We start from the raw sequence: 13,619 nt of genomic DNA on the forward strand, positions 1-13,619 counted from the left end.
TTTCTTATTTATTTGAAAGTCTTTAAGTTCCAGACTTAGCATATGGTGCCATATAAATAATGATATAATAATACGGTTTTGCTTTCCATGTGCAGGGATAGAAAAAAGCTGTATGATTTATGTTACATGAGCATTGTATTTAAGGCTTTATTTTACTCAGAATTTTAATGTATTTAAAATGCATCTATTGTTTTTTTGTAATCTCTTCTTTTGAAATAATAAGCAGAGCAGTGGTATTTATTTAATGGAGTCATTCATCTTACTTTCCTGTACAAAATCCTAGCTTTCCACCCCCAGCAGCCAGTTCCCTGCAGTAGACAGTGGGGTTGGAAATGGAAAGATATGCTGTTTACCAATGAGGCACAGATGAAAGGAAGACATGGGGCTTGAGATTTGCCCACAGCAGGACTCTATTTGAAGACAGCAGGCAGCTGAGAACTGCTCAGTCCTGTCCAGTAAAGGATGGAGAGGAGAAACCCATGGGAGAAGTTCTGCAGGAAGTCATGCTGTGGAGAAAACTGTGATGCTCAGACTGTGATGCTCAGCACACAACTGAAAGCAGGTGCCTACTTCAGCTCAAACTGCAATTGCAGTTACTACAGCAAACACTGCTCCCCTGAAGTATGACAGGGATACAACATTTTACAGCTTTCCTTTCAGACCCTCAATAAACTAGTTCTGTGAGCATTACAGCACATATCTAGCTGTAGGGCAGGGAAGATCACCTAACTCATGCCTCAACTGTTTCTGGGTTTCTGGACTTTTCTTTCTTGGACCAGTTGGCAAGAAGACCTTGTCTAGAAAAAATTCTTCACAGATACAACACAAACTTGTGAATATCCTGTCTAGGTACTTAAGCCTGCTCCATGGGCCCACATTTCCTGGATGAAAAATATCAGGGTCCAGAAATCAAAGACTGACAATCCCTAACACCAGGCAGTATACAGTGCTTCCTCCCATCATGTGAAGACAACCAACTGCCTAAGACCCATCAACAATTTTATCCATCACCTTTCAAGATCTTCCTAAGCCAACATACACACACACACACACAAATAAAAATAAAATAAAATAAATAAAATAAAATAAAATAAATGATAAGAATCCATACTCAAAACCTTGGCAGTCCAATGTTGTCCAGTACTACAGTAGTCACGTGGGCAACTGGGAAAGGCAAGACAGGCTCAAAGGAGTTGAGCAATGACCTGGCATCCCCTGAGAGCAGGCAGCTGCATTCCAATGCAAGAGGATCTGAGCAGTCAGCATGCCAGCAGACATGGACAATGGTGTTATGAACCTAGTATGGGAGCAGTGGGGAAAGTGTTTCTTGTAAAAGGTCAACAGCTTAACCTGAAAAATACACACAAAGTGAGCTGCTCTGAATCTAAGTGACATCTGTTAGTTTAGCACAGTTTTTGAAGTCCTGTGTTCCCCTTTCACTCTCCCCGCCTCAATGCCCATGGCAGTTTCAGCCACTCATGTTTCAATCCGAGCTCTTGTCACACTGGAGCACGAACCAGAGTATTTCAGAAGCTGGTTACTGTGGTAACCCAGCACTGCTTTTATCTTTTTTTTCCTTTCATCTCCTCTTTGGGGGAAACTGGCAATCTGTTTATTTGCTTTTTTTCTGAAGTAGTTCATCACACAGCACACTGTCAGGATTTGTGTAAAACCGAGAGGAGAAAGTACCTCTCACTTGAATGCACACACACATTTCACTCACTGCTCTACTACCCTACCTCTTGCGTCCCTGCTTCTTATAACAAGATATTTGCCATATCCTTCTACATTTGACCCTCTTTGTAGAGCATGTCTCTGCCATGGTCTGCCCTTCCCTTCCAGACCTTCTCACTACAGTGATACTTACTAGTAGGGCCAGCAAGAAAAAATAGCTACCATGTGCTTTGCTGCTTCCTTTGCCAGAGCTTGGTAAAGTAGAGAGGCAACATCAGGGCCTGTTTTGTCAAAATAGAAAAGTTAATGGCACTGAATTTGTGGTGAATATACAAAGCTCACAGTAAAACAAAAAACCCACCTGCTCCGTGGCAGGCAGAGTGACATGCAACCCTTCACCATGTCCCCTCTCTCAGCCAAGAGATGCCTGCTTCCACAGTGCACCAGGACCAGGACCGGGACCAGGGCCAGGGCCAGAGCCAGGGCCAGGATCAGGATCAGGTCCAGGACCAGGACCAGGACCAGGACCAAGGCCAGAGCCAGGGCCACCCCACCTCCCCCAGCTCTTCCGCCCGAACCTAAGATGGCCGTGCAGCATCGCCTAGAGACCGGGGGGTGGGACCCAACGGCCGTGCTTCCCTGGCAACCTCCCCAGCGGCTTTCACATTCTCTCCCATTCTCTCCCCGCCATGGAGGGCCGGCAGCCGGTGAGCACAGGCAGTGGCAGCAGAAAGGCCCTGGGATCGGAGACCCCCCATCCCCAGATCCTCATCCCAACCATCCCGTGGCCCCTGCCATCCTCCCGACCCCTGTCCGTCCCCTCTGAAGGGGACAGATGCCTCTGGAGGGGCATCTCCCCCCAGTGCGGGGCAGACCAGCCCTTTCCATCGGGGTGTTCGTGCTGTTGGTGTGATTTCATGGTGCCTGAGCTCGGTCACGGGGCTGTGAAGGGGGATGTGGGGCACGGGCAGGGTGCGGTGCCCAGGCAGCTGCTGGGAGGTGGATGAAGCCCTCGCAGGTTTTGGCTGTTTGCCACTGGGGAGAAAGAGCAGCGCTGTGCCAAGGAGGATGAACCTCGCTGTGCCAAGCCTCACCCTTAGGCAAGAGGGCATGGGTACACAGCACATGGGCAGGGTGCTGGTAACAGGGCTCATCAGCAGTGCCAGACAGGGAACGTAATGAGCTGCTCTGGGACACAACCAGGGACTTCCATGAAGGAGACAGGGACACAGACAAAACCACCTGAAACATACATCTGGAGTCCCCCAAGGAAAACCAGTCAGTATGCAAGGACCAGGCACGGGAACTCCCCCAACATATCACAGATGAGGTCTGAAGGTTTGGGTCTGAGCTTAAATGGTGTTCCTGGGCTCATGGACAGGGGCAGTGGGGGAGACCCGTCACAGAAATTTAAGCCTAGTGTTGCTCTCAGAGCCCTAACATTTGCTCTAAGAGGGGCTGCAGCATATTTTCAGAAGGATGAAGTAATTTGATGTATCTGGTCTGCAGGGCTACCTATTTAAAACATTCATTGTTCTTTGTTTAATATTTTAGCAAGATGCCAGTGACCATTCAGAAAATGAAGTGAAGAAATCCAGCATACCATCAGTTGCTGAACCATCAGAGGACCAGAGACCTATAGTTGAATTCCCACCATCACTGAACGACTTCCCAGCAGTTGAGACATTCTTGTCTGAACCCTCACGGTCTGGGGGTAAAACATCTCAGGCTGGGCCATCAGCACCTGTAGTCAAACCAACATGTGAAATATCAGAGCAGCCAATGGTGTATGAAGACCCCTATGAAGTCTCTGTTAAGTACATGGAGAAACATAATATTCTGCAGATATTTCAGGTGATATTTCTCTTTCCCTTCTCTGTTCCAAGACTTGCTTGTGAAGCTGGGCTTAAAATTAGCTTGGATCAAATTGTCCCTTCCTCTGGATCCCTCCTGGTCCTGAGCTTTCTTCAGTGTAAACTTAAAAGCAGTAGAAAGGGACACTTGATCATCCTCAGGGATTGAAAGAGATGGTTGCTTTTTAAAATGCAGCTAGTGTTGGAGAAGAAAGTGCAGCCACGTGTCTTCCCAAGGATCAATACTTCTTTCCTTCTGTCTGTCTCTGTCTTAGGATATCACAGAAAAACTGGTGTATGAGAAGCCTGATGACCCTTTGCAGTTCATGTTGCTGCAGGTATGGTGTCTTGTAGTTGCTCAGCAGGGACTGCCTGTTAGATCCACAACAGAAAGCCAGCTTTGCTGAGCATGCTGGAAACATGGTGAACTCATGACTCTTTCTCTCACTTTGTGCCTGCTCAGATGGGAGGAGGAGGAGGACAGGGCAGGAGCAGAATGCCCATGGTGCAAGTGCTCACATGTGCTCTTAAGGGAGAGGGAAGAGAGGTACAGGAGGGTGGGTGCGTGAAAGAGCATGATGTGAGGGAGAGAATAGGGTGGATGTGCCCCAAAGAACCATTATCTGACAGGTAAGGGAAGCCTGGGGAGAAAGTTAGGGCTGATTTGTGTCCCTGTGATCTGTCTGTAGCTCCCTCTGTTCCATACTGGGAGCAAACACTTTTCCTGCCAGGTACCCCTATTCAGGTGAGCTGCCTCTGCTGATCCTGGATGATTTTAAAACAGAAAATTCAGTCTGTTGAGAGAGTGATATACTGGGAGTGCATTAGAAGTTAGAGTTAGAAGCATTGGGAGCTCTTTGGAAAAAGGAGTAGCTCAGAGGAAAATGAGCAGAAAGAGAGAGGGTTCTTTCCCTCCCTGCCATCTAGTCAGTAAGGGGAAGCACCACTTTTGTGATTTGCTGCTGGGTTCATCCTGTATGGGATATGTGCAGGACCTGCAGAGGGGTGGTAAGATTGATTCTGGGCACTGTTGGCAGGGAAATAGGTTCCCAAATGACTCTTTTCCTTTTCCTTTTGCCCAGGTGCAGTCTATGATAAATGCCCGGCAGGCAGAAATGGAGGGAATATTGGATGAGAGCAAAGATAGAGAGGAGTTTCTGGAACAAGTCCTGTGCACTCCTTTTGGCCCCTACTGACCTTGCTATTGTGATGTTGCACATGGCCTTTGCAGCATCCTGCTTTTGCAACCAGTGGAAGTAACTTTGGAAATGTCTGCTGGTATCTCTGTTTCTTGATTTTTCATGTGCTTGTGCTTCCCCTTTAATATAAATCCTGTAATCTAGTGTCTTTATGGACTCTCAAACTCAAATCTGAAAGAGTGCATGAACCTGCATGCACATATGGTACATTTTGAAAAGGCTGCTCTCCTGAAATCTTGTATGGTCTGTACAAATCCACAACTCCCACATGTAGGCCACCACTAGATTCAACTTTTCTGTGCAGGGAAACCTCACAGCGCAGATGATACAAGTGCAAAAGCAAGTAGAATTAAAAAGCAGCCCTGGACAACCCACAGTCCTCAATGTTTCATGCTGCATTGGTGGCTTACTGTCTCAAACTATGCAGTATCACCAATGTCCATCTAACACTTTGAAGTCCACACTGGGAGAGGCTCAGCCAGTAGTGCCTCAAAGCTCCTCTGCTGTCCCAAAGCTCCTCTGGCACAAGGAGCCATCTCTTTGTTGCTTCCACACACTGTCAGCAGCTGTCTCACTCTTAACTATCCCTGCTGGGTTCAGATCACTCTGCTTTTTGGTGCTGCCCTGCCTGTATCATTGCAAGTACAGTGTGTGTTTTGATTAAAAGAACAGTAAAGCAACAGTTGCCTACACGCTCTGTGGCTTCAGAAGGCACTGTCACTCGGGAATGTGAGAGGTGAATAAAACTGAACAAACCAAAGACATGCACTGGTAGCACAGGAAATTCAGAGTTAAGATACACTTTGCAAACATGTCATTTGAACTGCTTTTAATTCTCAAAACATTTGCAATGCTCATTTTCATACTTTCCAAGTGTCTGTTTTCACCCTCCAAAGGACGTTTGTATTTCTTGTCTCTTGTCTGAAGATTATTGAAAATGTGCAATAGACCATACTGTTATTTTGGCATCATTTCATGTGTATGTGCAGTAGGTGCCAGAAAGCTTTTTGTCACTACAGACTTTTCTCTTTTTTAGGCAAGTGCTCTAATTTCATGATGGATAGTAGCATGTTCCCAAATGTCTGTCTCTGGCTATGAAGAGAGCACCACAGAAACTTATCTTCCATCTATCTATTTGCAGCTAAAAGTCTGATGATTAGGTTGTGTGATACTCCACAGCAGACCCTGGGCCCAAAAAGTTTGGGAATAACAGAGGCAAGTATTTGGCATACAAATTCTGCATCTGTGAAGAGACGCCTTTCTATCTAAGATCCAAAAAAGATGAGTTAACTCCTGTGTTTCCAGGTTAAAGGCAGGAAGCACCTCTGTCATTCACAGAGCACACAGGTTTTCAAGGTACTATGATCCCAAAGATAGCTAAAGATTAGATAGCTCTTCATGGGTTTTGTAAGAGTTATGATGTGGTCTTAGGTGTCTAGGTCCCACTGAAGCACTGAAGTGCTTTTGAAAGCCCTGCTTATTTTCAGCAACTAGATGAATTGGATTGCTTTTCAGGCTTATATAGTTTTGATCAAGAATTTGCAAGGGAAGCGCTAAAGCACCTCTGTGAAACAGGAAATGAGTGGAAGATAATCAACATCATGTGAAGATACTGGCTGAGGCTTTCTGATCTCTGTGCTCGCTTGTCAGCACATTTTCCGAGAGACAGAGGGGTTGGCATGTCTTTGAATTTTATTGTAGAACAGAATTAAGGTACTTTTGGGTACAGCCGTAGCTGTGAATTTCCTAGGTTTCTATCATTTGTATTTTGTTATTCTGTTTTACTTATGAAAAACTTGTGAGTTGTGACGTTGTCAGGCTATAGGTGTGTACCCTCAACTTCGTGTCAGCATCAAGAGTGTTATGCAAGGAAAGTTCCTTAATTTCTCTTTCAGACAAATTGAAAAGAGCTGTAAAGTATTCCTTCTACAGGTGCTGGAAGTTTTGCAAGAAAGGCCCTACACAGTGTTCTTCAGCAATCTCAGGGCCAAAATTTTCCTTTTGTGTGTTGAAGACAAGGAGAAAAGTTAGATTTAAAATGGAAACATTTATTACAGCATTAATTCCAGAGTGACTGTCCCTTTTCCATAAACTCTTTCCCAAACCTTTGGATCCTTGTTTCTTCTTCATAAGTGGACATTTATCATCATGGCATTAAACTGTCATTAAATTTCTTGCCTTGGGTGCTCTGAAGGAATTAACAGTTCATTGTGTGTAACCGAAACTATTCCATATAAGTCCTAGCGGCATGCTAGTCACTGTATATTTGAATGCCCTCCAGTAGTGTGCTAAGCAACGTGACTAACATCTGCTGTTTGTTTTCTCCTCTGCACAAGGGAGAATGAACTGACGTACATTCTTTTAAAAAGGGTGCTTTGTGTTGTGTTGGTTTTTTTTTACCCACACCTGCGCATTGCTTTGTGTTTCCAATGGATAAGGGTAAGTCACAGAGTGGAAGGTGGGGAGGCTGGAAATAGTTTGTTGTTCCCAAGGGTGCCTACTCTGTAGTTCAAGACGGACAGTGAGCAAGCACAGTATTTTCACGGATGAGAATTGTTGTTGATCCATGAACTGATGCAGAAGCATGACGTCCAGTTTGGCTTACGAATAGCATGGTCTTGTGGTGCACAGAGCATTTCTGTTGTGAATCTTAGATGCCATGGGGCCAATCAGAAAGAGATTGTACTCACCTTGAGATAGGTGTCATGGATCAAAAGGCCAGATTCTTTTTCTGCCATCTCTGTATATAACTTGAAAGAACTGAGGTGCCCAGGCAATATTAAAGTTGCCAGTGTAGTGCCTCTAAGCAATAAAAAAAAAAAAAGTCTTGTAACTGCTGATTAAAGGTCTTTTGAAAAGTTCACCCTGTCTCTGCTCTGCTCTGCTTCTTAGGTGGACAGCACAAGAATGATAGCTCTTCAATGGCGTGCCACTTATAGCATGAGACATTTCATCGTGACTCACTGGGTATGAATCATGGCTACATAACACCAATTTTAAGCTAGTTTAATGCCACTGATTTTGAAGTTTCACAATTATGTGAAACTTGAAGTAGGCAGCAGCAAATATTCAGAGAACTGCATGTCTGAAATGGAAGAAATTAACCTCTAGGTAAACTCTAATAAAGAGCTTAGCTCAGAAGAGAACTCAGTCTGAAGACTGGGGACTATGGGAGTGCTTAGGAAGGGAATATACCAGGGCAAACTGATCATACCCTGTCTGACATGCCTTCAGGTTGTATTCAAGGGAAAGTTTCTCCTGACCATTCTTATAGCCAGAAGAAATGCAGAAGAAAAAGAAGAAACATGCTGTTAAGGTCAGGCTTCAATATCTGTGGCTGCATTGCCTTTTGGTCACTACCTTCATGGACAACATTGATGCAGCAATATCATCAAAAGTGCTTGGCCATACCTTAACATATCACAAATGAAAATGGAAACTGACTTGTTGAAGTGACGTTGTCTGATGAGCAGCCACCTACCATCCTCTCCTGGGGAAAGGTGATGGGCTGGAATGTCACTGCAGAACAGCAGAAGTTGGGCAAGGCAATCTCAGACTTCTACACTCATAATTCAAGATCAGAAACTTACTGCAGACACTGCAGTGCTTGGTCTGTTTTAGAAATGCCTGGTGTGAATGAACGGAATGGATCTTTTTTCCCTCAAGGATGTCATACCAATTCCCTATGCAGCTCCTTTCCCTGGTGGGAAGAGCTCACCCTTTTTTACCACAGAACTAGCTGCCTTCCAGCTTTCAGAAGGTCATCTCCATGTCATATTCATCCAGGAGCCTGGGGTGAGCTTTCTGTCAGTGCAGAAGATGGGAGAAAATGCTGGAGTCATTTCATTAACTGCAGGGAAGTAATACTAGAGAAGAAACTAGAACTATAAGATGGAACCACTTGCTTTTTGTGTGTTGTTACCTACTTTGAGACCAAAATTAACCTCTTGTTCATTGCCAGCCATTAAAGTGGCAAGAGATGGAGGAACATGGGGGTACACTGAGCCAGTATTATGAAGGTGGACTGGTACCTAGTACAGTTTGCAGGTGTGAAAATGTAGGTAATGTAGCTAAGGGAGTACTACACCCAGCTTACCTTGGCTATGAAAACATCACTAAAAACTGACAAGCCTTTAAGGGAAATGTCTTATTTGGAATCACCTGGTCCAACATTTAAAAATTCTTCTTATGAGCTAGGAGCTAGGCTCCATATGAGGTTTAGGGAGTTTGTGAGAATAGGAGGTGACCTCTGTCCTTCCTCCTTCCCTTCACTTAGTGTATCTCCTGCTATAAAACAGGAAGTAGAGGTGAATAAACACATAGAATAGCACAGTTGCTTGCTAATGGGAAAAACATGTGCTATATGAGCCATTGAAGAAAAACTGTTCCCACCTTAAAAAGCTATTGGTGTTTGGACATATGAGTAGACATCAGGAGGGAGGTTACATTAAAATGCAGGCAAGTGGGTGGTCAAAGAGCCATAGACTTTTAAAACTGACTTAAACTTGCATAAACATCATAAAACACACAACAGGAGTCACTCTGAAGAGCAGAGAGGTGCCTGCTCTGTCCTGCTATTATTTAAGTATCCCCTTGGGTCTAGTACAACATCCTGCCTCTTTGCAAGGAGATCCAGGGAAGGGAAGTGTCACAAGTTTGCTGAAACCCCAGAGTATTAAAAGCAGTGGGAACTCTGTGCAGCAGAGAACCCATTTTTTGGCCCTGGGACACCATGCACCAACTCTGCTTACTGTTTGAACCTGTGGTAGCATAACTGAGCTCTTCTGAGAGACTCTTTGACTGTGGCATGATGCCATGATGATGATGATCTGTGTTTGACAAGGTGGATGGAAGTGCATATGGGAGAAGCTCAGCCTGTTCTCTAGAGCAACAGCTACCCACCTTTTTCCGCATTAGATGTCTGAATGTTTCCAAAAGAGAAGCAAAGCTTAAGAGCTTAAGAAACGTAAGAGCTGGGAGGAGTCCAACACAGTTTAAGAGCTTAAGAAAGGGAGTGTCCAACACAACTATAAACAGAATTAATTTTCTTTTTAGGTTTCAGAGCCCTCTTAGAAGCCGTTCATAAACCTCCCCGGCTTTTCAGAAATCGTGCGTTGAAAACTGTAGCTTTAGTGGCTTTCAAAGCATCTTGTATAAAACAGAGTGAAATTTAACCTTTCCTGTATATGTCCATGAGAGGGCAGCACAGACCGGCGCAGCCTTCGCTAAAGGCTTTTAAGAGGCAAGGTGACTTTATTCAGTTGCTCACTAGCTCACCGTGATTTATGTCTAGCAGTGCAGCAGCTACAAGCAGAGGAGAAAAAGTCCGTGTAAAAGGACTTGATGGTCCGAAGTACAGCTCCAACCTTCGCCCACCTGAAACTAAAATTCAGATTAGCTAGGTACAGGTGTGACAAAGTCAAACCTCATGTGCACGACAGGATCTGTGTCTCGCAGACTTCTCAGGGAAGTTTCCAGTTAGTTACTGAAACATTAAAAGAGAGGAAGTGCTTTGGACAGTACCTACAGTTCTGTCAAAGCAATCAGTTGGTGTGAGATGCCAACCACTCCCTTGCCAAAGTAGAAGCTGTCAACCCAGGAACCCTGTAAACTCACCCAAGGCATGCATGCTGTTTATTTCCAACCCAGCTCTCCTAAGCACTGCACCAGCCAACACTCCTCTGCTATTACTCCGTGTTCCTACTGCTGAGACTCTTGCAATGCAACTTTATCTCGACTGTCCTCCCTCTTCATTTTGGGTGCTCCAACCCTCTGCCGAGGTGGGTTGTGGAGATGCTAAGATAAATCAGACATGGGCTTGAAGTATTTGGCTTACAGCAAGCATGTTGCAAACTGGATAGTGACAGGGAACTGTATGTAGATGGCAGTGCTCCACTGCCAGCCCTCTGCAGCCTCCCAGATCAGAAGCAGCTAATGCAGAGGAGGCGAACAGGCTGGATATGGGAGGAATGAGGTATCCCCAATCACCTTTCAATAATGAGCTGGAACAACTCATGTGAATAAATTTCTTTGTCCCCTTCCAAACAAGCAGTAAAAGTCTCCAAATAAGAGCTCTTCTTTCTACCATATTGCAGCTCCTGACTGACACACAGATTTTTGGAGGAGAGATTTTTAATCACCAGCAACAGCAGTGCAGCCATTGGGTCCAGACAGAACAGCTTGTTCCCGGTCTGTTAGATGAAATACAAGTGAAATACCAGAACCAAAGGACTACCACAGTGCCAAGGCCATTCAGGACCTGAGGCCACATGCTAGCAGATATATCAACACTGGCATCTGCATTCTTTCAGAGGCAGTAATCCGGAAGGCCCTCAAATTCCCAACCAAGAGCGATATGGAGGCACTTTCCAGCAGACCTTCCCAGGACATTGCCAGCCTTTTAAAGGAGCTATCTAAAGCACAAGCAGAAAAGTTCTGTGTTCTCAAAAGTCTTTTCTCCTGCCATACATTTTGCAGGGTCCCAGTCAATCCTTTTCTAGGTACACCGAGATTTCTAGCCTCCTGTGAGCCTTCCCTATGGCCAGGCTCCTGTTCAGAGTGAGCTAGCCTGCCCTAGAGTGTTCTCTCCATTGGCGAGGTGCCCTGTGAGCGTATTCTGGTCATCACAGGGAAGACTCCCCAATAAAACACCCTTGAACTCTTCCTGAGACTGACATAGGAGAATGCTTGGAGGCAGAAGTAATAGCTTTTATCAGATCAACTAGTAGAGCTGCAAAAAGCATGCAAGAAGGGCACACAAATCCTTCTTCAGGTCTGCAGTAAAACAGCAATCCTCAAAGTGAAGTGCAAGTTGAAAACATTTGCTTTGAGCAGAGCTTCATATCCACGAGGATAGGCCACTGGAGGGAAAAGGTAGGTGGTATATGGAGAGGAGAGAGATTATTAATAATGAAGAAAATGATAAAGTAATGGTCCCCTACAGGAAAGAAGTGGACTTCAATCTATGGGAACACAAGATCAGTAAGGAAAGGGGAGATCACACATTATAAAACCACCCTCCTTGTAGCATGCTCAACATTTCCATCTAGCAGACTTAGGAGCATTGGTTCCTTTGTGGATGTGTTTTTGTGCTGCCCTTCAGCATATGGGCTGAGAGGTTAGAGACGATGTGGCTGTACGACGAGCAGTGCTCCCTGCCAGTAAATAGGTGCTTGTGAGTCCCCAGGACAGCAGTTGCTTGCTGTATACTTTCCAAGGCTTTCCACTTTGGCCAGATCTACCCAGGACTCATTCTTTTCCTCTTTTTAAAGCCACCAGGAGGGTCCGTAACATCCTCTGATGATTTATATGTGCTTCACAGACACTCTGCTGCTGAGGACCACAGCCCAGCCTGGTTAATCCCTCATGACAGGAGGAGAGCAGAGGTAATAACCACCGCTGTTTCCCCATGCCCTCCACTGCCTGGATAAATGCTCAGCCTGAAAGACCCAGCCAAGACAGCCAGGTCCACCAGAGGAAGCTGAAGATGAGATTCAAGAGAAAGCCACATTCCATTTATGTGGCCCATGATGCCCCTTCCCTGGAGGTCTTCAAGGCCGGGCTGGATGGGGCTTTGGGCAACCTGATCCAGTGGGTGGCATCCCTGCCCATGGCAGTGGGGTTGGAACTAAATAATCTTTAAGGTCCCTTCCAACCCAAATGATTCTATGATTTACTTACCCTTTTACACCATCATGGGTGTTGGCTAGGGAATGCCACTCTTGCAGGGCTTGGCACCCCTTCCACACCAGCAGAAACTCCAGCTGGTGGGATGGGCCCGGGGCAGGTTTTGACCTCAGGACTCCCCCAGGCTCCTCTGTGCTTGTTTTATCTTCTGGTCTCTGTGTATACCAAAAAGTGACCTCTAAGTTGCTGAAAGACCTAGGTGGGATGAGCAGATCTAAGGTGTAGATATTTTGGTCTGGGTTTTTCTTTGCAGAAATTAGCCTCAGATCTGTGATGAGGCTCTCCTACTAGTTTCCTTCATAGTCTGAAGAATAAAAGAGGCTTCCCTAGGGGACTTTCAGAGCCCAAATCTATCTCAAGGTACTCAGGAAAGCACCCTGAGGATCTTCTTTGCCAACAGTAATAGCAACTAACAGAAATTACCTTTTATAAACATTCACTGTTTGTCTAAGCTTTTGGGCCAAGACCACTGAGGAATGGAGCCACAGCAGCTGACTAGGTTGTTAGCAGTAGAATACTGGAATTTAATTTGTTATCACCTATATCCAGATGAGGAAATTTCAATATAAGCTCTAGCCCAAAACTCCCTGGGGAAGCAGTTGCCAGCCTGAACCTAGTTCTTTACCAGACAGAGCAGCTTCCTCCAACTTGTTTGTCCTTTCCAATTGCTCACTTATCAGAAGGACAAGAAACGATCTATTTTGAAAGGCTGAAAGTACAGATTTTCATGCAATCACATGATTTTAATAGCTTAGATTCCGTGCAAGCACTGAAAATTGCAAGTCTTAAAACCAAAATACAGCCACGTATCATAAAAAAAAAAAAAAAGAGCTCATGAATAAAACTCTATCATACAAAATCAGAAGAATAAAGTGTAACCCCCTCTTTTCATGGAATATTAAGAAACCCCAGTTGTTGAGAGCGTGCTTTATACCTCTCTTCTTAGGAATGAGGAGTGCAGTGCCATATTCATGGGTGGGTTGTGCCCTGCCAAATGCAGAATACCAGAACTACCAGCATCACAAAGATGCCTGTATCTGCTTTTTCTGTAGCACTCTCCACCAAGGTATCTGAGGCTTTAGAAAGAAGTTACTTTCCACATTCCGCATCACACTAAATATATACATACAGTTCTGCTTTTCACTCTCTCTATTTCCAGGCCTAGATGGAGGGGCTAGCCCATCAACCCAGTGGTTTATCCGAGCCC

General features: G+C 45.1%; 1 protein-coding gene across 1 annotated transcript; it reads left to right on the forward strand.

Moving 5' to 3' along the window:
• Positions 1-3,415: 3,415 nt before the first annotated feature.
• Positions 3,416-4,812, forward strand: TEX55 (testis expressed 55). Its single transcript, XM_035540777.1, has 3 exons — positions 3,416-3,528; positions 3,803-3,865; positions 4,610-4,812. The coding sequence occupies exons 1-3, from the start codon at positions 3,457-3,459 to the stop codon at positions 4,721-4,723; spliced, it is 249 nt and encodes an 82-aa protein (XP_035396670.1). The 5' UTR covers positions 3,416-3,456; the 3' UTR covers positions 4,724-4,812.
• Positions 4,813-13,619: the final 8,807 nt, after the last annotated feature.

Source organism: Cygnus atratus, chromosome 1, assembly GCF_013377495.2.
Source record: "Cygnus atratus isolate AKBS03 ecotype Queensland, Australia chromosome 1, CAtr_DNAZoo_HiC_assembly, whole genome shotgun sequence".
Lineage (NCBI taxonomy): Eukaryota > Metazoa > Chordata > Aves > Anseriformes > Anatidae > Cygnus > Cygnus atratus.

What these genes read in the sequence shown, in the direction of transcription:
- TEX55 (XM_035540777.1), top strand. Translation starts at nt 3,457, where the DNA reads ATGGTGTATGAAGACCCCTATGAAGTCTCTGTTAAGTACATGGAGAAA. An exon ending in ATATTCTGCAGATATTTCAG is followed by an intron (nt 3,529 to 3,802) that starts GTGATATTTCTC and finishes TCTCTGTCTTAG; the next exon opens with GATATCACAGAAAAACTGGT. An exon ending in TGCAGTTCATGTTGCTGCAG is followed by an intron (nt 3,866 to 4,609) that starts GTATGGTGTCTT and finishes CCTTTTGCCCAG; the next exon opens with GTGCAGTCTATGATAAATGC.